Genomic DNA, 25663 nt, shown 5'->3' on the forward strand with positions numbered 1-25663 from the left:
TGTGTGTAGTTGGGGTGAATGGGGTTGGGGTCTGGGTGTGTGTAGTTGGGGTGAATGGGGTTGGGGTCTGGGTGTGTGTAGTTGGGGTGAGTGGGGTTGGGGTCTGGGTGTGTGTAGTTGGGGTGAATGGGGTCGGGGTGAATGGGGTTGGGGTCTGGGTGTGTGTAGCCCGGGGTGAATGGGGTTGGGGTCTGGGTGTGTGTAGCCCGGGGTGAATGGGGTTGGGGTCTGGGTGTGTGTAGTTGGGGTGAGTGGGGTTGGGGTCTGGGTGTGTGTAGCCCGGGGTGTCCTGTGCAGCCCCGGTGCTGCAGGTGCTGCAGGTGAAGTTGGGGAAGGTGAAGTTGCTCCTCACCTTGATCCTCTGCAGCAGGTCCCGCCCGGTCTGTTTAGCCGCCGCCAGAGTCTCACTCGCTTCTTGCCGCTGCTCCTCTTCCTTCTCCGACTGACATTCAGGCTGCGGCATCCAGAGCCGGGGCCCGAGGCCCAGGCTGAGAGTTAACCCGAGGCCGAGGCCGAGGCCGAACCCGAGGCACCGGCTGGCAGACAGGAGGCGGCCCCGGCTCCAGCTCCAGCCCCGGCCCCGGCTCCAGCCCCCGGCTCTCCCCGCCCTGCCGAGCAGCCGGAGCGGCGCTGGGTGCGAACGCCAAGCGGCCGAGGTGCCGCTGTTTGCCGGGCCGGCCGGCGGCTTCCAGAAGCGGCAGAGGCAGCGGAACATGGTCCGGAGCTGCCGGGTCCGAGTGAGCAGCGAGTGTCTGCCTGAGAGGCAAGAACAGGAGGAGCTGCCAAGCCGGCAGCAACTCCAGACTCATCTCCAGGACACAAACTCCCCAAGAGGGGAACTCAAGGGGCATTGCATCACCTTGTTCCCTTCAAACAGTTTTCTTTGAACAAGATTTTATTTGTAATTAAATATGGGGAGGTTGACTTTTTAATGGCCAATAATTATGTACCAGGCAATGCGGAGTCTCTCCGCTTTCTCTTGCCCCATCCCCATGGCTCACCACCTCCCCTCTGCATGTTGGCTGAGACATGGCCAGAGGGTGAGCACAGGCATTTAAAGATTATGTGATGACACCTCCAGTCATTTGTCTAATACTATTGGCAACCTTGACTGGGAGCGAGATCTCTGATCAACAAGAAACTGGTTTTAGCATACCTAGGATGTGGTTTACCCACCTCCCCCACTGCTTCCTCCCCTCTTCAACATACCTCTTGCTACTTGGCTACAGATTCCTGGGAACTGGCAGTCCTCAGTTGTACCCAGTTGGCACTGGCATTGTTTACAGCCACTCTCCCACCTTAATGCTTCTAAATCAGCCAGGTGGCAGCCTGCTGAAAAGTCATGGAGGGGGCCCTGTGCACTGGCACTCAATGGGAGAGAAGTGATGACTGTACTTTGAGATTGAAAGAAAGACTTGCAATTTATTTAGCATGTTTTACAACCTAAGGATGTCCCAAGGTGCTTTACAGCCAAGAAATATAGTCAGTTATAACAGAGGAACGTGACAGCCAATTTGTGCACAAGGTCCCACAATGACAATTAGATCATCTGTTTTTCTTAATGACCAGATCATTAGTGATGTTGTTCAACAGATTGTATCACCCAGTACACCAGGGGGAACTCCTGAATAGTCTCATGGGATCTTTTATATCCTCCTGAGAGGCCAGAAGTGACCTCAGTTTAACAACTTATCTAAAAGATAGCACCTCCGACAGTGCGGTGCTCCCTCATTACTGGACTGGAGTGTCAGTCTGGATTATATGTTTAAGTTTCTGAAGTGAGACTTCAACCCATGATCATTTGGCTCCGTTGTGAGAGAGATAGAGACAAGCCCTTAGCACCCCCCACCACCCCTGCCCTCTACCACTCAGCATCTGTTGAGAATGGCATGTCCAAGAGGTTAACATTGTGGCAGCACCCTTACATCTGCCATTCTGCCACTTTCCGCCATTCTTTTCAGGGCTTCAGGAGACTCAAATGCTGATGCCATCACTCAAACTACAATGCCATTTCATCCCCGGGCTCTGGGAGACTCTCAATATCAACCAGGCCTGGGAAAGCTGCAGCAGATCATACCCAGGGCCAGAAAAGGCCAGGCAGGTGCTTCATTAGGTTCATCGAAGGTTTCCTTGTTGGCTAGGATTGCCTGGAATCCTCCTACCATTTCACTCATCACAACTTTCAGAGGAACATTTCCTTGGGCCTGCAGCTAATTTGCAATTTCCCTTTCCTATCCACCAACAATCCAATCACTCCCACCAGGTTCTGGTAGGAGTTAATTCCTGGGAATGAGGCTGGGTGAGTTGGTGGGAGCTAGCACAGTTCCAAAGAAGAATCATTATGGACTCGAAACGTTAGCTCTGTTTCTCTCCACAGATGCTGCCAGAGCAGCTGATTTTTTTCCATCACTTTCTGTTAATACAGAGCATGACTTGGTGTGTATTAGGATGTGGACAGCAGAGGTTTGGATGAGCTATGGAGAATTAAGGATGGAAGGTGAGGAGAGCATTGGAATGGTTGATTCTGGAGACGATAGACATGGATGAGGGTTTTATCAGCAGATGGACTGAGACAGGTACATAGATGAGCAATGTTATAAAGGTGCTCTTTGTAATGCAGGGGATATTAGTTTTCAAAAGTTTGAAAACTAAGTTCACCTCTCTACCCCACTCGACTTTAAAATCACCCTTAAAATTCACCTTTCGTCAAGCCTTTATTGACTCCTACTATCTCTTTGGCTCGAAATTGAGTTTTTGTCAGATTATAATTGTAAAATTTCTCAGGACATTCTTATGCATAAAATGCAGTGGAAATGGAAGTTGTTGAAAGTAAAATTGTGTTTTGAGTTTGCACTGAGAAACATCATTTCATTTGAGGCAACTGGAAAACAATGTTTGAAGTAATGTTATTTTACTAATTGAGTTTTTTTTAAAAAATCAGCAGAGAGATCTTCACTGACTTGAAGCCAAAAACTGTGTGTTTCTCTTGTTTTCCCCTGTTGTTTCACATTTACCCTATCACAAATGAACTTCAGTTATGTGGAGACTAGAGAAAGCTGGGATTGTTCTCCTTAGAGCAGAGGTGTTCAAAATCATGAGGGGCTTTGATGAAATAAGTGAACGGAAATAGTTTTCATTAGCAAAAGGGTTTGAAAATCAGAGGACAGAAATTTAAAATAATTGTCAAAAGAACCATACGCAAGTGGAGAATTTTTCTTATTCAGCTAGTTATTGTGATCTGGAATGCACCGCCTGAAATCTGATGGAAGTAGGTTCAATAGTAACATTCAAAAGGGAGATTAGATGAATACTTGAAAAGGGAACATTTGCAGCACAGTGGGGTCTAATTCGATCACTCTTTCAAAAGACCTCCTTATGTGCTATGTAATTTTATGAAGTTATTGGTAACCATTTTTGATTGGTATTTTTAATTTCTATATTTGATGTAATTTGATCTGAGCAGCTACAAATGGAACTGAAAAGGACTGCAGTTTGCTTATAGAGAAGTGCAATGGCTTTATTGTGACACAGAAAATGTCACGATGAGCAAGAAATGTGCACAAGCCTTATCCATCTTCAGCTGTTTGTCAGTGCTGCATTGGGGGATGGGAAGATACTCATTCACGTGCAGCATTTTAATACGTTCCCTTTCTTTGGGTATTCTCACAGTCTCTTTGAGACTACATCAGCCACCCCCCTCAACAAAAACTCATCCTTAACCCCTCTGACCTTACTTAGCAGCTGCCCCATCACCCCCTTCCTCTCCAAAGAATTTCCTGTTCTGTTTCAGATTTCCAGCATCCACAGGGTTCTGTTTTTACCTGAGCGTTGTTGCATTCTAAATTGAATTGATTGCAACCTGTTAAGAGATAGGAACTTACCTGGTTCCGGATGGAGGCCAAGGACTCAATTTCCTGGCAGGTCCAGGAGTTCTGGGCATGTGCAGAGGGTGGCAGGGTGACAGGCCAGGCATGCTCAGTACTAGGTTTGGCCTTTTCATTAAAGGGCTCGGCTATCTGGGACATCAGGAGTAAGTCTGTGCGGTGCAAAAACAACGATCACGAGACCCAGGTTGGGCACCATAACAAGACGAGTCCCAGGAGGTAGAGAACCAGGGGGAGAGGACGGAGAGAGATCGATCACTGGGGAGAGGAGCAAAGAAAGAAGCTCCAAGCAGCGAAAGTTGTTAGGATCTAGGTAGTGAGTGCTCAGAAGCCTTGGAAAACTGAAAAAGCAGCAGACTCCGTGCTGCAGGCCGGAGGGGCAAAGGTAACCCTTTGGAGCAGTTGTGTCCTTCTCGGTGTGGCTGCAGAGCTGGAGTTGTGCTTGTACTCACAAGTACTCACGGTTCTGGAGTGTAGCTTCAGGAAGCCAGTGGAAGTAGTCTCAGGAGAAGAGATTAAACCATCAGTTTAATTGAGTAGTTGTTGAGGAAGTCTGAGTCGGAGTGACTTTCGAAGGCAATTCTGAAGCTAGATCTTTAAAAGTGAAGGCCTGAAATCCCTTATGAGGCAGACAAAGTTTTGACAAGATTGTGTAACTCAGTGGATGCTGTCTGGGTGGACTTTTGATAAATCTCTGGAATCTGTCTTGGTCGCATGTGCCATTTATTGCATCATGTGCTTGATCATAGTTTGTCTGTTAATTCACCTGTACCTAATGTTAATTCTGAATATTTGAGTATAAGATAGATACTGCAAATTGTTTTACTCATTTGACTCTGTATATTAAAGTTTATTTTGCTTTTTTAAAACTGGAATCTTGTTGCTTTATTCTCTTAGTAAATACCTGGGATTTCAAACTGCGTCTACTTTAAACTAAAAGTTACTGGTCCCTAACCAGATCATAACATAAATCTCAGAATCCTATTTTTAACCTGAACTGAGCTACTGACCCCATGTTCTGCCCATCACAAAGCTTACCTACTTCCACCTCCATAATATCACCTGTATCCATTGCTGTCCCAATCAATTTGCTGCTGAAATCATCATCTGTGCCTTTGTTATAAAAGACACAAACTCTGACTGGCCTCTCATCCCCTACCGCCCAAACTGAAGCTCACCCAAAGCTCTGCTGCCCATATCCTACCCTGCACCAACTCCCACTCAACCAACACACCTCTGTCCTTGGTTCCACAAATCACAAAGTCTCATTCCTGGTGTTTAAATTTATTTGGCCCTCTCTGTAATCCTACAACTGCCAACAAATTCTCCAGATCCTCAGACTCTGACCTCTTGCACATCTTCTCTTCTCTGTAATTCCACTGGAGCCCATGACTGCAGCCATCTACATCACGTGGAAAAAATCTCCACTCTCCCAACTTGAACCCACATACCACCCCCATGGCTAATCTTTTAAGTCCCTCTATCCCTCCCAATATCTCCTTTGGTTTGCTTCCATCAGTGTCTGTGAATCGTCTTTGGAATATTTAAAAAGTGCTAAAAGTAGATAGAGGCACCATAATTTACATGACTGATCTAATTACTGAACAATTATCAAACAAAGGATGAATCAGATTCCATTTCTTTTTATTCGTTTATGGGATGTGGGTGTCACTATGTCAGTATTTATTGCCCATCCCTAATTGCCCTGGAGGTGGTGGTGGTGAGCTGCCTTATTGAACCACTGCAGTCCATGTGGTGTAGGTGGGTAGGGAGGGAGTTCCAGGATTTTGACCCAGTGACAGTGAAGGAACAGCGATATATTTCCAAGTCGGGATGGTGAGTGACTTGGGAGGGGAACTGCCAGGTGGTGGTGTTCTCATGTGTCTGCTGCCCTTCTAGATAGTAGTGGTTGTGGGTTATTGCAAAGCAAATGGAACTTGATCGCACTGTTGATGATCCCTTCCATTACTTTACTGATGATGCAGAGTAGACAGATGGGGCAGTAATTGGCCGGGTTGGATTTGTCCTGCTTTTTGTGTACAGGACATACCTGGGCAATTTTCCACATAGCCGGGTAGATGTCAGTGTTGTAGCTGTACTGGAACAGCTTGGCTAGGGGCATGGCAAGTTCTGGAGCACAAGTCTTCAGTACTATTGCCAGAATATTGTCAGGGTCCATATCCTTTGCAGTATCCAGTGCCTTCAGCTGTTTCTTGATATCATGTGGAGTGAATCGAATTGGCCGGAGACTGGCATCTGTGATGCGAGGAACCTCCGGAGGAGGCCGAGATGGATCATCCACTCGGCACTTCTGGCTGAAGATTGTAGCAAATGCTTCAGCCTTATCTTTTGCATTGATGTGCTGGGCTCCTCCATCATTGATGATGGGGATATTTGTGGAGCCTTCTCCTCCAGTGAGTTGCTTAATTGTCCACCAACATTGACATAAGAAATAGGAACAGAAGTAGACTATTCGGTCCCTCGAGCCTGCTCTGCCATTCAATAAGATCATGGCTGATTGCAATCGAATGTGGCAGGACTGCAGAGCTTAGATCTGATCCGTTGGTTGTGGGATCACTTAGCTCTATCACTTGCTGCTTATGCTGTTTGTCATGCAAGTAGTCCTGTGCAATAGCTTCACCAAGTTGACCCCTCAATATTTAGGTATGCCTGGTGCTGCTCCTGGCATGCCCTCCTGCACTATTCATTGAACCAGGGTTGATCTCCTGCTTGATGGTGATGATAGAGTGTGGGATATTCTGGGCTACGATATTACTGATTGTGTTCTCCAAGTACAACTCTGCTGCTGCTGCTGATGGCCCACAGCACCTCATGGTTACCCATTCTTGAATTGCTAGACCTGTTAGAAATCTATCCAATTTAACACGGGGATAGTGCCATGCAACACAATGGAGGGTATCCTCAATGTCAAGTCAAGACTTCGTCTCCACAGGGACTGTGCAGTGGTCACTCCTACCAATACTATCAAGGACATATGCATCTGTGGCAGGCAGGTTAGTGAGGATGAGGTCAAGTATGTTTTTCCCTCACCACCTGCCGCAGACCCAGTCTAGCAGCTATGTCCTTTAGGACTCGGCCAGCTCAGTCAGTAGTGGTGCTACTGAGTCACTCTTGGTGATGGACATTGAAGTCCCCCACCCAGAGTACATTGTGCCCTTGCCACCCTCAGTGCTTCCTCCAAGCGGTGTTCAATATGGAGGAGCACTGATTCATCAGCTGAGGGAGGGCGGTACATGGTAATCAGCAGGAGGTTTCCTTGCCCATGAAACTTCATGGGATCCAGAGTCAACATTGAGGACTCCCAGGGCAACTCCCTCCCGACTGTATACCACTGTGCTGCCACCTCTGCTGGGTCTGTCCTGCCGGTGGGACAGGACATACCCAGGGATGATGATGGTGGTGTCTGGGACATTATCTGTAAGGTATGACTCCATGAGTAGGGCTACGTCAGGCTGTTGACTCGTCTCTGAGATAGCTCTCCCAATTTTGGCACAAGCCCCCAGATGTTAGTTAGGAAGACTTTGTAGGGTCCATAGGGCTGAGTTTGCCATTGTCATTTCTGGTACCTAGGTCGATGCTGGGTGGTCCGTCTTGTTCCATTTCTTTTAGTCTTTTTAGCAGTTTGAGAGCATTTCGGAGGGCAGTTAAGAGTCAGCCACGTTGCTGTGGGCTTGGAGTCACATGTAGGCCAGACCAGGTAAGGACAGCAGATTTCCTTCCCCAAAGAGTATAAGTGAACCAGATGGGTTTTTCCAATAATCGAAAATGGTTTCATGGTCATCTTTTAATTCCAGATTTTTATTGGATTCAAATTTCGCCATCTGCTGTGGGGGGATTCAAACCCTGGTCCCCAGAGCATTACCCTCAGTCTCTGGATCACTAGTCCAGCCTACCCTTGCTATATGGGATTGGTCCAGGAAGTTTAATCAGCGTTACAATTCCCAAAATACGGCTTCCACTTGATCACCACAAAGAATTAACCAATCTTTGCCTACGGCTTCATTTTGCTCATCCAGGAACCTAAACTTCCACCTCTTTTCCTATCCTGATTGCCAAAATTCTACCAATGGTTGACATTGGGTCTTATTTCCAGTGGGGATGGTTGAATTTGTTTGACTGTTGTAATATCTCCTCTCCAGCACTAATCTGTGACTGTACTTAGTGTCCTCAAACTAAACCAAAGACACAAGTAAGGAGCTTAAAGTTATCTGGAATTGCATCATGATGAGCCTCACTCTGAGCAGTTACCAGGTTAAAGTGATCACAAGTAATTCTCCCAAAATACCAGAAGTTAGTGATAAAATGAAATACAGATCTACAGTCAGTCACAAAGAATCCTTCAAGGAACTGCAAATGATCAGCCTTGTGCCCAACTAAGTTCACTCGGGTAAGACGACATGAGTTCACACCAGCTGAGTACGGTTAGTGCTCACCTTCCCCAGTGAAAAGGGACACAGGGCAGCATTGGGTCACATTCTAAAAAAGGTGAGGCTAAGAGGTGTCAGCCCTTGCTCAGTGGCTAACTCATTTTACCTTGGGGTTAGCGGTGGGACCCACTCCGTGGATTTAAGCACAAAACTCTAGCTGACAGTCCAGTGTGGTACTGCGTGTTCTATACTATAGGAGATGCCATCTTTCTGATAAGATGTTAAACTGATACTCCTCCTGCCCTCTCAAGACTTACATTAATGAAGATTAGGAAAGTTTTCCCTGTGCCTATATTTATCCCTCAACCAAAATCACTAGTAGATTACAGTCATTTATCGCAATGTTGTTTACGGTGGCTTGCTGAGTGCAAATTGGCTGCTAGGTTTCCTACAGTACAACAGTGACTATATGCAAATGACATACTTTTGAAGTAAAATGCTTTAAGACATCCCGAGGCTGTGAAAGATGCTGAATAAATGCAAGTCTTCCTTTTGCCTGCCAAAAAAAGAATTATGAAGCTCATTAAGAAATTCAAAGGACTGATTTACAAAATCTCATGTGTGTGTGTTTATTACCATAATAACGTTTACAGACAAGCATATTGTTAAAACAATTCACGATTAAGCGTGCACAGGGAAGCATTACCAGAATGTTCTACTCATTATTGCCTTTTGCAACAAATAAAAGTCATTCGTACATTTTGTACAATATTCAGCAGTACACAAAAGGGAAAAAGGCAATTATTTTTTCAGCCACGCTGGTGTACTCATGTTTATGGTTTTAACAACTTGTCAGGCAAATCAACCCTGTTGGCATGGAGACCCCATTAATAATTACTATGTTAATACAAGATTCTGGATTGGCCCATCACACACCTAGACTGGGAAGCAGAACTGGGCAGGGTGGAATTAACAGGTACATTCTAGAATCTCATTATGCATTTTGTGACACTACATCTACATTTCAATTAAAATTAATTGCTGCTTTAACGAACTTCATTTGACTGATTATTTTGTCACGAGTTAGACGATGCTCATACTTTAATGAGTTGGTGGGTTGCTATTTGTGCCTTTTATTACATTTAAAACAAAACAAGACTTTTCAAATCACATCGCGGAATGTTGAACTTAGATGGAAGAAGAATTGCAGGTCAAACTTGAGATTGACCAATTCAGTCACAAGGAACAAGAAATACATGTTTGTTACAAAAGCAGGTAATATTATTATAGACTGCAGCACCCAGACCTTCTAATAAAACATTCCTATATTTTATCCCTTCCCTTCAAAAAAATAATTTGCAAGTGTTTAAAAACCCAGTGTTTTACAAAAAAAAAAATAAGCGGGTCAAAAGTGTTGCCTCCAAATTTCCCCTTTATCTGGTTGCCAATACATTCTTCCATTTAAAAAGAAAACTCCTACTGGAAAATGAAACGAAAGGGTGAACATATTTGGCAAGGTTTCAAAAATAATTTCTGGCAAATATCAGGAACTAAATTGAGTGGCAGGAGCGGGGGGGGACAACTTTTTAAAATGGAGGCTTGTCGGAATATAGCCTGTAATTTCCAGTAATTTTGAAAACTGTTGGGTGGGAGAGTACTTCTAAAAACAAAATGTAGCAATTGTGGGATACTGCAGATTTTTAATTTGGAGTATTTTCGATCACTGTTTGCGTTATCTTCGATTGGGCCATCGCCGTGGCTGCCTGCCACTCTGCCAAACATCTGCATAAAGCAAGGGGACACTTGTTCTCAAGAAGAGCCTATGACAACTGAGGGGGGGGCAACCAGTTTGCAGCAAATTAAGACAGCTCACAAATTATTAAGCTCCAGTAGAGTTTGATCGAGCATCTGATGCATGCTGAGGTTTTCTTCTTTGGCTTGTGCCAGTTTCTCTGTTGCAAGATTAAAAGATAAATGTATTAAATATAACACATTAACTCAAAGATGCTTGTTTCACATTCAAAGCTTGCACATAAAATCCTGCTAGCCAGGTCAAGCTACCTGCTCGTGTGCACTGTGTAACTACAACTTGGAAATATTCCCTTGGTAGAATAAAAGGATAGAGTGAACTTTAAACCACAAACTGTATGGGAACAGCTTTTCCTACATTACAACAATGGCTCTACTCCGTTGGCTCCAAAGCATTTTGGGACATCGGGATGCTGGATTGTGCTATAGGAATGCAAGCTGTTTCTTCCGTAGCTCAGCTACTGGTAATCGAAAGGTGACTTGCAACAGGGAATATGGTGCGAAGATATTAGGAAATTGCATTTACAAATGCACACTTTGCACAATCAGCTGGTTAGACCATTACACATCTAAATGCTTAAAAACAATATTGCAAGCATATCTGGTAACTAGTCAAAATTGGTATGCAACACAATGATGACTTATAGCACTTGCGCTGAAACAGATGTTCTCCTGTAGACTAGTTTACTTATTGGGAAATCTAATATTAAGAGTTTGAATAAATTAGCAAGCTGGCTAAATTACATTACACCAATGGGTTAGGAAATTAATCTCATTCGACAGGCAATCCAAAACTAGTCAGAGGAGAAAATAAGACAGTCAGATTAAAGGCTAGAAGCCAGGCTAGATACCACCCCTCAATCAGGCACTCAGGTCATTCAAGGCCAGTTTAAGCTCATTAGCAAGAAGACGGTTTTGCTCTAGTTGATGATACAGGCGATCTTCAGGATCCACAGTCAGGTTAGAAGGAAACAAAAGCAGAAGAGTTTGAGGTTAGGCGAGAGAACACGAGATAGAAAACCAGCAAAGCAACTCTCCTTAATGCACAAATCCAACCTGGGCGGTGTTGAAATATTAGGTCCATTATTACACATGCCCTAACACAAACCACAATTCATTAAATATCGACAAAAGTCCAGAGACCTTGGCTCATTCCAGGCTTCATTGCAAGTTAAAAGTTCAACACACAGTCAAACCTTTTCTGTAGGACAATGGTTCCAAGAGTTGAAGATTCTAGTGCCAGCAACCTTGCAAAAACAAACCTCCCTAGACCCTGCTTGTGGTACAATAACCAAAGTAAGAATGTTCAGGAACTTACAAAATAATTTAATATAACATACAGTCAACTGTATCATCTGTCTGTACATCACAGTTTAGAGAGAATAGGATTAGATTCTACATAGAAAGCGATTTACATTCTTGGGTTCATTATCCCACTCACTTTCAAACTGGATGTTAATTGTCCATCTTCAGCTGCCCAGAGGACATTAAAAGTCAACCATATAGGTTGGGACTGAAGCTACAAGTACAAAAAAGGGCTAGTGGAATGCAGCCAGCGGGCTGTATTGGCTGCACACTTTTCTAGTGACAGACTGGTACCTCATTTGTAAGAAAAGGATTTTTAAAAAAATGACAAAGCCAATCACAAATAAACAAGTGGCCTTAAATATCGACAGGATTAGAATCCAAGGGGGTAGAAGTCATCCTTCAGCCAGACAAAGCCTGGCTAGACTACGCCTGGAGGACTGTGAGCAGTTCTGGGCACCACACCTAAGGAAAGATATATTTGACATGGCAGAGTACAGCAATGGCTTACCAGAAAGATACCTGGGCTCTAAGGATTAAATTACAAAGACAGATCACTCAAATTTTCTGACGAAAGGTCATTAAAACATTGACTATTTTTCTCCCCGTCACGGCTGCTGCCAGATCGGATTATTTCTAGCGTTTTGTTTTTACTACAAATTACGGTCGTGTTCCCAGGAATTTCGAAGGTTAAGGGATGGATTGATCAAAAAGTTTTCAAGATGTCAGGGTAAACATGTCGGAGAGAGAAAAACTACTTCCAGTGGGGAGTCTAGGACAAGGGGGCAGAGTCCTTTCAGGAGCAAAACAAAGAGCCATTTCTATGCACAAAGTTCGAACTCTCTTCCGCAAATGGCAATCGATGCTTAATCGATTATAACTTTTAAAACTGAGATTCATAGACTTTTGTTAACTTGTGCCCCATTTCCCTTAATACCTTTGAAACCAATCTCAGTTTTGAGTCTGTTCTGCCAATCAATGAATATAGGGTTAGGTCACATTTACTGAATGACAGAACAGATTCAACAGGCTAAATGCCCTACTCCAGTTCATATGTTGCTCGACTAGGTTGGGTTTTGGTGGCAGGTTCCCTTCCCTGAAGGACAGTGATTTACTCCTGCAGTTTTCATGGGTAATCTATTTCTGGTGCTAATCCACAGTTTCACAGCTTGGCCCCAGTGGGATCTGAACTTAAAGCTGCTGGGGTTTCTTGGCTGCACTCTTTCTAGTGACAGGCTGGGACTTCATTTGTAAGAAAAGGATTTTTTTTTAAAAAATGAGCAAGCCAGTCGCGATCAAACAAGTAGCAAAAAGAAAGTCAAAAGCAGGCGTCTCTGCAGGCAGACGCTGAAATACACCCACACACACACCAGTGTGGTTCATTAAATATCAATGTCAAAGATACTACCCCTCCTGGAGTCAAACCAAACAAAAACGATACAAAACACAGACGAGAGAAACAGCCAAGCAGTAAAGCAATTCCCAACAATTCTGCAACTTTCTATGGTGCGAGTTTGCTACCCCAATACAGGAAGTGATAAATCAGCTAAGAGTAAAGTCAGTCGACACTTGGTCTTTACAGCTCATCTTCAAAGCACCTCCAATAGTGAGTGTCCCAGTTTAACTCTGGTCAAGTTGTCTTCGCTTGGGAATTGGATCCAATTTGGGTGGTGACAAGAGAGCAATAACGGTTGATCAAGTGAAAAAATGAGATGAATTATGAGAAACTTAAGCTTTAAAGTCTAAATAGATGGTGATTAAAAGACATAAAAATAATTGATTGCCAGAGAGGCTGTTTGCAGCATCTTTTAAAAGGGAGAGTTGACGGATATTTGTAACAGAGGAAGCTGTGGGGGGTGGAAGAGCAAGGCAGTGAGATTTGGTTTGGACTACTCTCACACGTCAGCAGACATAATGGGATGAATGGTCTCCCATGCTGTCAACATCTATAGTTCCTTAGCATGGAATCCTTTGTCAAACAAGAGTTAAAGTAAACTCAGGAACATCAAATACAGCGAGAACACCAGGTAAGTTGAGATATTAAAATAGATTTCATGCTGAAAGTGATGTTTAGAAAAATCTGCCAAACAAAATAAGAGGCAGAAATACTGGGACTATTCCAAATACAGTAACATATCAAGATATACAGCATCTAATGAGATATCTCAAAATAAATTGGAAAGTTTTGAAGTGAATTGTGTACAAGTTGGAACTCAAGGGATTAATTCTATCATCCTGAATTGACAGAGCGCCTCAGCCCCCAGGTGTGGGTTTTGGAAAATAGCAGCTGCAAATGTGCCTCCCTATCTCTGGCCTGAGCTTGTTTCCTGCCCAGCATCGTGGGGTCGTGGAATTTCTAGTGATCTTCAATAATTCATTCAATCCCATTCCCCTCGGAGTTTCAACTGAACAAGATATGAGAGAGGTTTCAGTACATACAAGGCAAAAGTAAATGATTCACAGCACCACTCTATTCAAATAGTCAAACCTGTGGGCCATAAAAGAGCAGGTGAAGGTTATCAGGCATTCTTTTTAAAAACCGCACTGACTCCGAGGCCTCAGCATGTCTGGGCCCTGAACTGTGTCCAACCTGAAGATCAGAAACCCACTAAAAAGTTCCAATATTCCAAAAAAGTGTAAATCTAGAAAATACTATAATTGCACAAGAGAGAAGCAAAGAGGGAGTATGAAAAAAGACTGGCAGCTAAAAAAAGGGAATTCCAAAGTCTTCTCTAGGCATCTAAATAATAAAAGGAGGGGTGGGGCCAATGTGGATTCTTAAGGGAAAATCATGTTTAACTAACTTGCCGGAGATTTTTGAAGAGGTAACAGGGAGGGCAATACTTGTGATGTGGTGTACATGGATTTCCAAAAGGCTTTTGACACGGTGCCGCACAACAGGCTTGAGAGAAAAGATATTGCTATGGAATAAAAGGGTCAATAGCAACATGGATACAGAACTGGTTGAGTGACAGGAAACGGAAGCTAGTGGTTAATGGGTGTTTTTCAGGCTGGAAGGCGGTTTGTAGTGGAGTTCCTCAGGAGTCAGTGTTGGGATCCTTGCTTATCCTGATATATATTAATGACCTAAACCTTGGTGTGCAGGGCATGATTTCAAAATTTACAAAAATTTGAAAACATTGTGAACTGTAATGAGGATAGTGTAGAACTTCAGAAGGACAGGTTGGGTGGGGGGGGAGGGTGATGGTGGAAGAGTAGTAATGTCACTGGGCCAGTAATCAGCGGCCCAGGCTAATGCTCCGGGGTCACAGGTTCATCACAGCAACTGATGGAATTAAAATTCAATTCATAAATCTGGAATTAAAAGCTAGTCTCAGTAATGGCGATGTAATCATTGATTGTTGTAAAAAAAAAAAACCCATCTGGTTCACTAATGTCCTTTAGGGAAGGAAATCTGCCATCCTTACCCGGTCTGGCCTACATGTGACTCCAGGCCCACAGCAATGTGATTGACTCTTAACTGCCCTCTGAAATGCCCCCAACAAGCCACTCAGTTCAAGGGCAATTAGGCATCAAATGCTGGCCTTGCCAGCGACACCTACTTTGCATGAAAAAATAAACTTAAAACAAAGACAATTTGATGGAATGGCAGATGAAGCAGGACAGGTGTTGTGTTGCAGCTGTGGAATGTGAGCACTACTGGACGCCGGGGCAATCCAGAACAAACCCATCTGCAGAAAGTGTAAGCAGCTTGAGAAATTCCGGATCAGGATTATTGATCTCAAGCTGAGCTGCAGGCACTGCGCAACATACGGGAGGGGGAGAAATCCCTGGACACTTTGTTCCAGAAGACAGTCGTGCCTCTGAGAATAGGCTCATCCGTTTTGGTCGGCAGTGAGGGACAGGAGGATGTGATCCTGAGTGAGGCAGGAAAAGGGGCCGAGTAGACAGTAGTGGAGGAACCTCAGACTTTGCAACTGTCAAACAGGTTTGAAGTGTTCACAGCCTGTGTGGATGAAAGTGAAGTCTGCAAGGTGGATGAGCTGGCTGGGCATGACACTGTGGGACAGGGAGCTGTTCAAGCCGGGGGAGCAAACAGGAATGTAGTGGTAGTAGGGGATAGTATAGTGAGGGGGATTGACACTGTTCTCTGCCAAACAGCGAGAATCCAGAAGGCGGTGTTGCCTGCCCAGTGTCAGGGTTTGGGACGTCTGCTCTGGGCTGGAGAGGAACTTGCAGTGGGAGGGGGAGGATCCAGTCATCGTCATTCATGTAGGTACCAATGACATAGGCAGGACAAGGAAGGAGGTTCTGCATAGTCAGTATGAGAAGCCAGGATTATTACCCAAGCCACATGCAATTTGGCAAAGGGCAAATAAGGTTAGAGACACGAATATGTGGCTCAAAGACTGGTGTGGGAGAAGTGGGCTCCAGTTCATGGGGCATTGGCACCAGTACTGGGGGGAAGTAGGGGCTGTACCATTGGGACGGTCTATACCTAAACCGTGCCAGGACTGTGTTCCTGCGAATCGGGTAACTAGGGAAGTGGAGAGGATTTTAAAATAGACAAGCAGGGTGAGATATCAAGCTTGGGTAGATGTGGCAAATCAAGGAATAGATTCAAGGTAGGACACTATAATAGTAATATGGGAAACGGGGGTCATAGAATAGCAGGAAGGGACAGAGAGATAAAACCTAAGAATACACCAACAGTCAAGACTAGATGTTACAAAGGTAACAAAAAGACAAAACTAAAGGTTCTCTCTGAATGAATGTAGCTTCATAACAAAGTAAATGAATCGATAGTGATAGTGCACATTGAAGTAAATAAATATGGTCTGTTAGCTATTACAGAGAGGTGGCGGCAGGTTGACAAGGATTGGGTCCTGAATATTATGGGGTATATGATATTCAAGAATAGGAAGCTAGGAAAAGATGGAGGGGTGGCACTGTTAATTGAGACGGCATTTGTGCAATAGTTAGAGATGACCTTGCCTCAGGAGATCAGGATGTAGAATCAGTTTGGGTGGAGATGAGGAATAGTAGGGGAAAGAAGTCACTAGTGAGAGTGGTCTACCCCTAACAGTAACCACAAGTTAAGACAAGTGTACAAAAAGAAATATTGGGTGCTTGTAAAGGGGCAGCAATAATCACGGGTGAATGTAATCTGCATATAAACTGGAAAAATCAGATTGGCAGTAGTAGCCTGGATAAGGAGTTCATAGAATGCTTTTGAGGTAGTTTCTTAAAGCAGCACATTCTGGAACCAACCAGAGAGCAGGTTATATTAGACTTGGTATTGTGTAATGTGACAGACTTAATTAATGACCTCAGAGTAAAGGCACCCCTCGTTAGCAGCAATCACAATATGATTGAATTTTACATCCAGTTTGAAAGGGAGAAGAGTGGGTTTAAGACTAGTATTTTAAACTTAAATAAAGTCAACTATGTAGACATGAAAGCTCAGCTAGCTGTAGTGAACTGGGATACTAGGCTAGGGGATAGATCAATAGAGAAGTAGTGGCAGACATCTAAGGGGATATTTCAGAAAACTCAGAATAAGTATAATCCTACTATAAAGGAAAATTCAGAGGGGAGAACCGACCCACTAAAGAAGTTAAGGAAAGCATCAAACTTGAGGAAGAAGCATATAACTGTGCAGAGATGAGTGGCAGGTCAGAATATAAAGAACAGAGAATGACTTTAAGGTTGATCAGGAGAAGAAATTAAGAGTATGAGATGAAGCTAGCTACAAATATAAAAAAATGGATAGCAAAAGTTTCTACAGGTATTTAAAAAGGAAAAAAAGTAAAAGTTGGTCTTCTAGAGAGTGAGGATGGGGAGTTAATAGTACATAAGGAAATGGCAGATGAACTGAACAAATATTTTGCTTCTGTGTTCAATATACTGGATGAAAAAAATATTCCAGTAATAGCTGCAAATCAGGGGAGAGAGAAACTTGGTGAAATTACAATCACTAGGGAAATGGTACTGAGCAAACTGATGGAGCTTCAGGCTGACAGGTCTTCAGGTCCTGATGGACTTCATCCTAGGGTCTTAAAGAAGTGACTAATGAGGTGGTAGATACGTTGGTGTTAATTTTCCAAAATTCCATATATTCTAGAAAGATTCCGTCCGATTGGAAAGTAGCAAATGTAACCCCTCTATTCAAGAAGGGAGGGGGGCAGAAAACAGGAAACTATAGGCCAGTTAACTTGACATCTGTCATGGGGAAGGCGTTAGGATTGATTATTAGGGAGGTTATAGCTGGGCACATTGCAAAACAAGGTAATTGTGGAGAGTCAGCATGGTTTTGTGAAAGGGAAATCATGTTTAACCAATTTATTAGAGTTCTTTGAAGGAGTAACATGCGCAGTGGATAAAGGGGAGCCTGTAGACGTGCTGTACTTGGATTTCCAGAAGGCATTTGATAAGGTGCCACATCACAGATTATTGTGGAAGATAAAAGCTCATGGTGTAGGGGGGTAAAATATTAGCATGGAGAGAAGATTGGCTGGCTGGCAGACAGCGGAGTGTATACATAAATTGGTCTTTTTCAGATTGGCAGAATGTGACGAGTGGAGTTCCGCAGGGGTCAGTGCTGGGGCCTCAACTTTTTATAATTTATGTCAATGATTTAGATGAGGGGAGTGAAGGCATGGTAGCTAAATTTGCAGACAACACAAAGATAGGTAGGAAAGTATGTTGTGAAGAAGACATAAGGAGGTTGCAGACGGATATAGATAGAGTGAGTGAGCAAAAATCCATCAGATGGAGTATAACGTAGGAAAATGTGAAGTTGTTCACTTTGGCAAGAAGAATAAAAAAGCAGAGTATTAGTTAAATGGAGAACAGCTGCAGAATTCCGAGGTGCAGAGGGATCTAGGTGTTCTAGTGCATGAGTCGCAAAATGTTAGTATGCAGGTACAGCAGGTAATTAAGGTGGCTAATGGAATGCTATCCTTTCTTGCGAGAGGAATTGAACATAAAAATAAGGATGTTATGCTTCAGTTGTGCAGGGCTTTGGTGAGACCGCACCTTGAATACTGTGTGCAGTTTTGGTTTCCTTATCTAAGGAACGATGTAAATGCATTGGAGGCGGTTCAGCGGAGGTTTACTAGATTGATACCTGGAATGAGTGGGTTGTCTGATGAGGAAAGGTTAGATAGACTGGGCCTGTTTCCACTGGAGTTTAGAAGAGTGAGGGATGACTTGATTTGAAGTATACAAGATCCTGAACGGTATTGACAAGTTGGACATGGAAAGGATGTTTCCTCTTGTGGGTGAGTCCAGAACTAGGGGGCACTGTTTTAGAATTAGGGGCCACCCTTTTAGGACAGAGATGGGGAGAAATTTTCTCAGAGGGTTATGCGACTTTGGAACTCTGCCTCTGAAGGCAGTGGAGGAGGGGGTCATTGAGTATTTTTATGACAGAGGTAGGTTGATTCTTGTTAGGCAACGGATTCAAAGTTTATCGGAAGTAGATGGGAATGTGGAACTCGAAACACCATGATCTTATTGAATGGTGGAGCAGGCTCGAGGGGCCGAATGGCCTATTTCATATGTTCCGTGTGGAAAAATATGAAGTGATTCATTTTGGTAGAAAGAAATAGAAAGACAATTTAAAATAAAGTGCACAAATCTAAAGGGGATGCAGGAGCAGAGGGACCTGGGTGCATATGTGCATAAGTCATTGAAGATGGCAGGGCAGGGTGAGAGCACAGCTAATGAAGCATACTACATCCTCAGCTCTATTAATAGGGGCAGAGAGTACATAAGGAGGTTATGAACTTGTAAAAGGCAATACTCCAGCCGAGGCCAAACTAGTGTGCATTTTAGGAAGGATGTGAAGGCATTGGACAGAGTGCAGGAAAGATTCATGAGAATGGTTCCAGGGATGAGGAACTTCAGGATGAAGATAGATGGGAGAAGTTAGGACTCTTTTTCTTGGAGGAAAGAGACAGGGGAGATTTGGTCGTGGTGTTCAAAATCACGAGGGGTCTGGGCAGAGTAGGTAGGAAGAAATTGTTTCCACTTGTGAAAGGATCGAGAATGAGGGGGCACAGATTTAAAGTAATTTCCAAAAGAAGCAAAAAAAGTGTAATGAGGAAATTTTTTTTCACACAGCGAATGGTTAAGGTCTGGAACGCAATGCCTGAGAATGTGGTGGAGGCAGGTTCAATCGAAACAGTCTAATTCCATTTTGAATGCTATCTATAAAAGGAGGAATGTGCAGAGTTACACGGAGAAGGTGGGAGAATGGCACTAAGTGAATTGCTCATTCAGAGAGACGGTGCAGACATGATGGGCCAAATGGCCTCCTTCGGTGCTGTAACAACTGGGACTCTTGATTTCTTTCATTTTTGAATGATTCTTAACATGTGAAAAAAAGGAGCCCCTACTCCACTTGTCATTAACTAATCTCTACCTAAAAGACTTGTGTAATCACTCATCCAGTACAGAAGGGGGCTGGGGGAAGAGCACGCGAGTGTGAGAGAGCTGTACTAGAGGCAAAGGAATCTCTATCATTTCCTTCTATGCTTTAGCGCCTACCCTGGATGTGTCACACATCAATCCTAATACACCCGGGAGCAATAAGGCCTGTTCAGACGGAAGGAAAATGGCAACTAGTCTCAGTAATGGTGGCCATGATAACCATCATTGATTGTTATAAAAACACAGTTGGTTCATGAATGTCCTTCAAGGAAGGAAATCTGCCGTCCTTACCCAGTCTGGCTTACACATGACACCAGATTCACAACAATGTGGTCAATTCTTACCTGCCTTCTGAAATGGCCTAGCAAGTCACTCAGTTCAAGGGCAATTAGTGATGGGCAACAAATACCAGCATCACCCACATCCCACAAAATAAAGCAAAACAAAACGACCCCATCCAGTCAACAGCTTTTCTCCCCAAATAAACTTTTCTAATGAGTGTTCAATTAAAATGGAAGAGTGTATTTGGAATGGCCGTGATTTTCCTACAGGCTATTGCTTACAGCAGTGTCCAGGATATTAATCTTTATTCTCTAGGACAATCCTGGAGGGTCGATCAGCCCAAGAATTATCCTGTGTGCGGGCTGCCACGATTGGTGGAATAACTCCTTGTAACCATTCACCAGAAGTAATTCGGTCAATGCAACACATACCCAAATAGGTTGTAAACTAAATCTGCTGGTAACTTACTCAAAGTTTGAGACCCTAACTGAGACATCCACAGTGCACAGTGGGGGTCAAGAATAGCTACATGTATACAGAGGTGCTGTGCATTGTGGAAAAAGGTCATTTGTGCCAGCGGGTTAATTATAACAAAACAACACTTGTGCCTCTTATATGCAAAGGCACACAACCATTCTGGAGCCATCGAAAAGGGATACTTGTCCCAAGTGGTCAAGGCTCCCCTAGTTAACAATCTCTGCAGGACTCAATATAGCTCATGACGACACTTTACAAACGATTTTACCGATGCATCATTCTTCACTTGTTCCAATTACAGGCAAACAGCTGTGATGAGTCCTCATTAGATCAGCAGATACAATGAAAAAGGACAGATGCATCTGAAGGATGGACTTCACTTCACAAATTAATCCAGCATTGAGAAATAGACCATTCAGCTCAAATGGTCTATAATTGGTGTTTATGGTGTTACACGAGCTGTCTCCCACTCTACTTCATCTCACTATCAACAGAGTTCTATTCCTTTCTCCCTCATACTTATCTCGCTTCCCCTTCAATGTATATCTATGCCAGCCGCCTCAATCCCTCCATACAAGTTTCACATACTTACCACTTTCTGGGTAAACTCTTAGTTCAGATTACAGGATAAATAACTGCAATTCATTCGCTTAGACTGTGCAATTGGCAATGAAGTTTTTCTGTTTGTGTGCAGGGAGGAACATCAGGGGTTAAATCTCAGTCCTACCCACACATTTTACTGGGTTAATGAACACAATATGAACCAAAAGGGAAGATTCAGTTGATTTGTCTGCCAACATTCACATGGCACTTTCTGAACAGTTTAAAAGTTCAAAACGCCAATAATGCAACTTTAAAAAAGCAAGCACCATTTTGATTGGTCAGTTAAACTGGTGGCCTCACACCCAGCACTGCACAGAACAGAACCCAACACAAACACAGTTCTGCGTATTAATACGACACACTTGCTGTATGTTAATGGCGTATAAATTCTATGGGCCCAGCATTTTGACACAAAGGATTATAATTGGGGTAATTCTGCTACTTTGAAAGCAATGTTAAAGGAGAAGGAATTCTCTTTATATTCTGGGGGGGAAAAACGATACGTTGAAAAAGGGCTACTTCATTCAGCACTTTCAGCAGAGACTAGTCTAGCTTGAAACTTTGCACAGACACATGTTTATTAAATGTAGATTTGTTCTTTTTTAAAAATACATTGAATTTTAGTTTCAACTGCCGTTGCTTGTAGTCTGAGATCTATTTCTTCAGTCCAGTACTCTCAAATGAAGCAACATCTCCGAGATTAGTCACCACTCTACCATCAGCTTAAAAAGGTCACAGCTTAACTTCCAATTGTAGGCAACTTGAGTAATTGCATGGAATGCTCATGAACAGACAAAGATCATCGCCCAAATCCAACATTGCACCAACTCATGTGACTCAAGTCTCAACTCAATGGAGTGGTTGATATGGATCGTGCACATGCAAGAGGAGAGAGAGAAACAAAGCAATTGCCAAAAAAGCATTTCTTTCCAGTGTAAAGCATAACCTCGGCTTTATTTTTCAAGTTGCTGTTCAGTAATAAATTAAAGAAATTGCAGATGGATGCAGTTCATCTAGAAAGGTGTTTATTTTACACGTAGGCTATGAAGAGACACTGTACAATAAGGAGAGTGACTGATGTTACTGAAAGCCTGAAATAGCTGCAATGACAGGTAGAGCAAGAGATTCAGCCCATTTAAAACTTGAGTGAAGAATTCAGAAACAAAAGCCAGCAGATTGGAGATGTCTTTGGCATGGCTGTGAAGCAGTTTATCTGCGCGAGAAAAGGTACAGAACAAAAATGAATGACAAAAACAGATGAAAGCAGAAGTAAAATTAAAAAATGAAAAAATAAATAAATGAGCAAAGAATTGAACAACCTTGGCCAGTTTCCAATTTGAAGTCGAGTGCAAAGCCATGCCAAGTTGAAGGTTTTCAAAAGAAGAATGTTCACCAGATTAAGAGTGAATTAGCTGGATTTCATTTTGCACAATTTTGGACTTACAGCCTGCCCTGCTATCCAGGTACTATCCAGGTCAGAGTTACTGCCTGCCCTGCTATCCAGGTACTATCCAGTTCAGTTACTGCCTGCCCTGCTATCCAGGTCAGAGTTACTGCCTGCCCTGCTATCCAGGTCAGAGTTACTCCCTGCCCTGCTATCCACTTACTATCCAGGTCAAAGTTACTGCCTGCCCTGCTATCCAGGTATTATCCAGGTCAGAGTTACTGCCTGCCCTGCTATCCAGGTATTATCCAGGTCAGAGTTACTGCCTGCCCTGCTATCCAGGTCAGAGTTACTGTCTGCCCTGCTATCCAGGTATTATCCAGGTCAGAGTTACTGCCTGCCCTGCTATCCAGGTCAGAATTACAGCCTGCCCTGCTATCCAGGTACTATCCAGTTCAGAGTTACTGCCTGCCCTGCTATCCAGTTACTATCCAGTTCAGAGTTACTGCCTGCCCTGCTATCCAGTTCAGAGTTACTGCCTGCCCTGCTATCCAGGTACTATCCAGGTCAGAGTTACTGCCTGCCCTGCTATCCAGGTATTATCCAGGTCAGAGTTACTGCCTGCTCTGCTATCCAGGTCAGAATTACAGCCTGCCCTGCTATCCAGGTACTATCCAGGTCAGAGTTACTGCCTGCCCTGCTATCCAGGTACTATCCAGGTCAGAGTTACTGCCTGCCCTGCTATCCAGGTACTATCCAGGTCAGAGTTACTGTCTGCCCTGCTATCCAGGTACTATCCAGGTCAGAGTTACTGCCTGCCCTGCTATCCAGGTCAGAGTTACTGCCTGCCCTGCTATCCAGGTACTATCCAGGTCAGAGTTACTGTCTGCCCTGCTATCCAGGTCAGAGTTACTGCCTGCCCTGCTATCCAGGTACTATCCAGGTCAGAGTTACTGCCTGCCCTGCTATCCAGGTACTATCCAGGTCAGAGTTACTGCCTGCCCTGCTATCCAGGTCAGAGTTACTGCCTGCCCTGCTATCCAGGTATTATCCAGGTCAGAGTTACTGCCTGCCCTGCTATCCAGGTCAGAGTTACTGCCTGCCCTGCTATCCAGGTATTATCCAGGTCAGAGTTACTGCCTGCCCTGCTATCCAGTTACTATCCAGTTCAGAGTTACTGCCTGCCCTGCTATCCAGTTACTATCCAGTTCAGAGTTACTGCCTGCCCTGCTATCCAGGTACTATCCAGGTCAGAGTTACTGCCTGCTCTGCTATCCAGGTCAGAATTACAGCCTGCCCTGCTATCCAGGTACTATCCAGGTCAGAGTTACTGCCTGCCCTGCTATCCAGGTACTATCCAGGTCAGAGTTACTGCCTGCCCTGCTATCCAGGTACTATCCAGGTCAGAGTTACTGTCTGCCCTGCTATCCAGGTACTATCCAGGTCAGAGTTACTGTCTGCCCTGCTATCCAGGTACTATCCAGGTCAGAGTTACTGCCTGCCCTGCTATCCAGGTCAGAGTTACTGCCTGCCCTGCTATCCAGTTACTATCCAGTTCAGAGTTACTGCCTGCCCTGCTATCCAGGTACTATCCAGGTCAGAGTTACTGCCTGCTCTGCTATCCAGGTCAGAATTACAGCCTGCCCTGCTATCCAGGTACTATCCAGGTCAGAGTTACTGCCTGCCCTGCTATCCAGGTACTATCCAGGTCAGAGTTACTGTCTGCCCTGCTATCCAGGTACTATCCAGGTCAGAGTTACTGTCTGCCCTGCTATCCAGGTACTATCCAGGTCAGAGTTACTGCCTGCCCTGCTATCCAGGTCAGAGTTACTGCCTGCCCTGCTATCCAGGTACTATCCAGGTCAGAGTTACTGCCTGCCCTGCTATCCAGTTACTATCCAGGTCAGAGTTACTGCCTGCCCTGCTATCCAGGTACTATCCAGGTCAGAGTTACTGTCTGCCCTGCTATCCAGGTACTATCCAGGTCAGAGTTACTGCCTGCCCTGCTATCCAGGTCAGAGTTACTGCCTGCCCTGCTATCCAGGTACTATCCAGGTCAGAGTTACTGTCTGCCCTGCTATCCAGGTCAGAGTTACTGCCTGCCCTGCTATCCAGGTACTATCCAGGTCAGAGTTACTGTCTGCCCTGCTATCCAGGTCAGAGTTACTGCCTGCCCTGCTATCCAGGTCAGAGTTACTGCCTGCCCTGCTATCCAGGTATTATCCAGGTCAGAGTTACTGCCTGCCCTGCTATCCAGGTCAGAGTTACTGCCTGCCCTGCTATCCAGGTATTATCCAGGTCAGAGTTACTGCCTGCCCTGCTATCCAGGTCAGAGTTACTGCCTGCCCTGCTATCCAGGTACTATCCAGGTCAGAGTTACTGTCTGCCCTGCTATCCAGGTACTATCCAGTTTAGAGTTACTGTCTGCCCTGCTATCCAGTTGTTGCTAACTACTTAGTGTTGGAGTTACTTGCAGCATCTAATTAAGTATTTCCACAAGATCTGTTCTCAGTTCGATATGGCCTAACTGACAGCATGATGATGTCAAAACTATAAAAGATGGACCATTGCATAATGAAACGGACTGGAATAAACAAATCAGACTTACTAGTTCCATCATTCTCCCTCACTTTCACACTTTGTCTCTTTCTCCCTGTCCATCCCTATATTTCCCACTAATCTTCCTTCTTTACAGCCACGGAATTCCACTACATCCTGCCATGTAGGTGAAGCAAGGGGAGAGTCCATCCCTCATCCACAGATCAATTTCTTACTCTACTATAAAGTACAGGCTTTCAAACAGTGCAAGGTTTGCCACACAGGTTAGAGATTTTGGTCATTACTGGAGTGCAACCTACAAATGGAGGTATAATTCAGTTGTTCATTGACGGCAACTGGAAGTGACAATCTACCGAGGAACTTTATTACAGCCAAGGCTAAAGATAGGTTGTAAAATAAAAGCATAAAATGCTAGCAGGCCTACATGGTTGTTGTCCAAATACCTTAATAGCTCCCTTCATAAACATTACAACTTATAGTGAAATAGGTAGTAACAGTTCAGAAAATGGGGGAGAGGGAATTAGAACAGTTACTCCAGTTGAAGGTACGATGAGCCAAATGCTTGTCTTGCTCAT

At 44.1% G+C, this 25663-nt stretch overlaps 2 protein-coding genes and 1 long non-coding RNA gene across 15 annotated transcripts in view; all 3 read right to left on the minus strand.

The window, feature by feature from the left end:
• Positions 1-1186, minus strand: part of lactb (lactamase, beta) — an 88721-nt gene extending 87535 nt beyond the window's left edge. The window contains exon 1 of the mRNA XM_078532620.1: positions 353-1186. Within this exon, the coding sequence (XP_078388746.1) occupies positions 353-715 (363 nt within the window). The 5' untranslated portion in view covers positions 716-1186. The remainder of the gene's footprint in view (positions 1-352) is intronic.
• A 7690-nt stretch (positions 1187-8876) lies between these two features.
• LOC144670148 (tropomyosin alpha-1 chain) overlaps positions 8877-25663 on the minus strand; it is a 38166-nt gene continuing 21379 nt past the window's right edge. For 7 of the 13 annotated variants that reach the window (XM_078532627.1, XM_078532630.1, XM_078532628.1 and 4 more), the window contains one exon: positions 8877-10224. In XM_078532627.1, the coding sequence (XP_078388753.1) occupies positions 10142-10224 (83 nt within the window). In that variant the 3' untranslated portion in view covers positions 8877-10141. Of the gene's footprint in view, positions 10225-22153; positions 22359-25663 lie in introns of those variants that run through there. The other 6 variants (XM_078532623.1, XM_078532629.1, XM_078532625.1 and 3 more) reach the window with 1 other exon arrangement.
• LOC144670150 (uncharacterized) lies at positions 11709-14099 on the minus strand. The gene is made up of 2 exons (XR_013573827.1): positions 11852-14099; positions 11709-11818 (listed from the first exon to the last, which is right to left on the minus strand). It is a non-coding gene; the product is annotated as an uncharacterized LOC144670150 (long non-coding RNA).

This window comes from Cetorhinus maximus, chromosome 30 (genome assembly GCF_964194155.1).
Source record: "Cetorhinus maximus chromosome 30, sCetMax3.hap1.1, whole genome shotgun sequence".
NCBI classification, from domain to species: domain Eukaryota; kingdom Metazoa; phylum Chordata; class Chondrichthyes; order Lamniformes; family Cetorhinidae; genus Cetorhinus; species Cetorhinus maximus.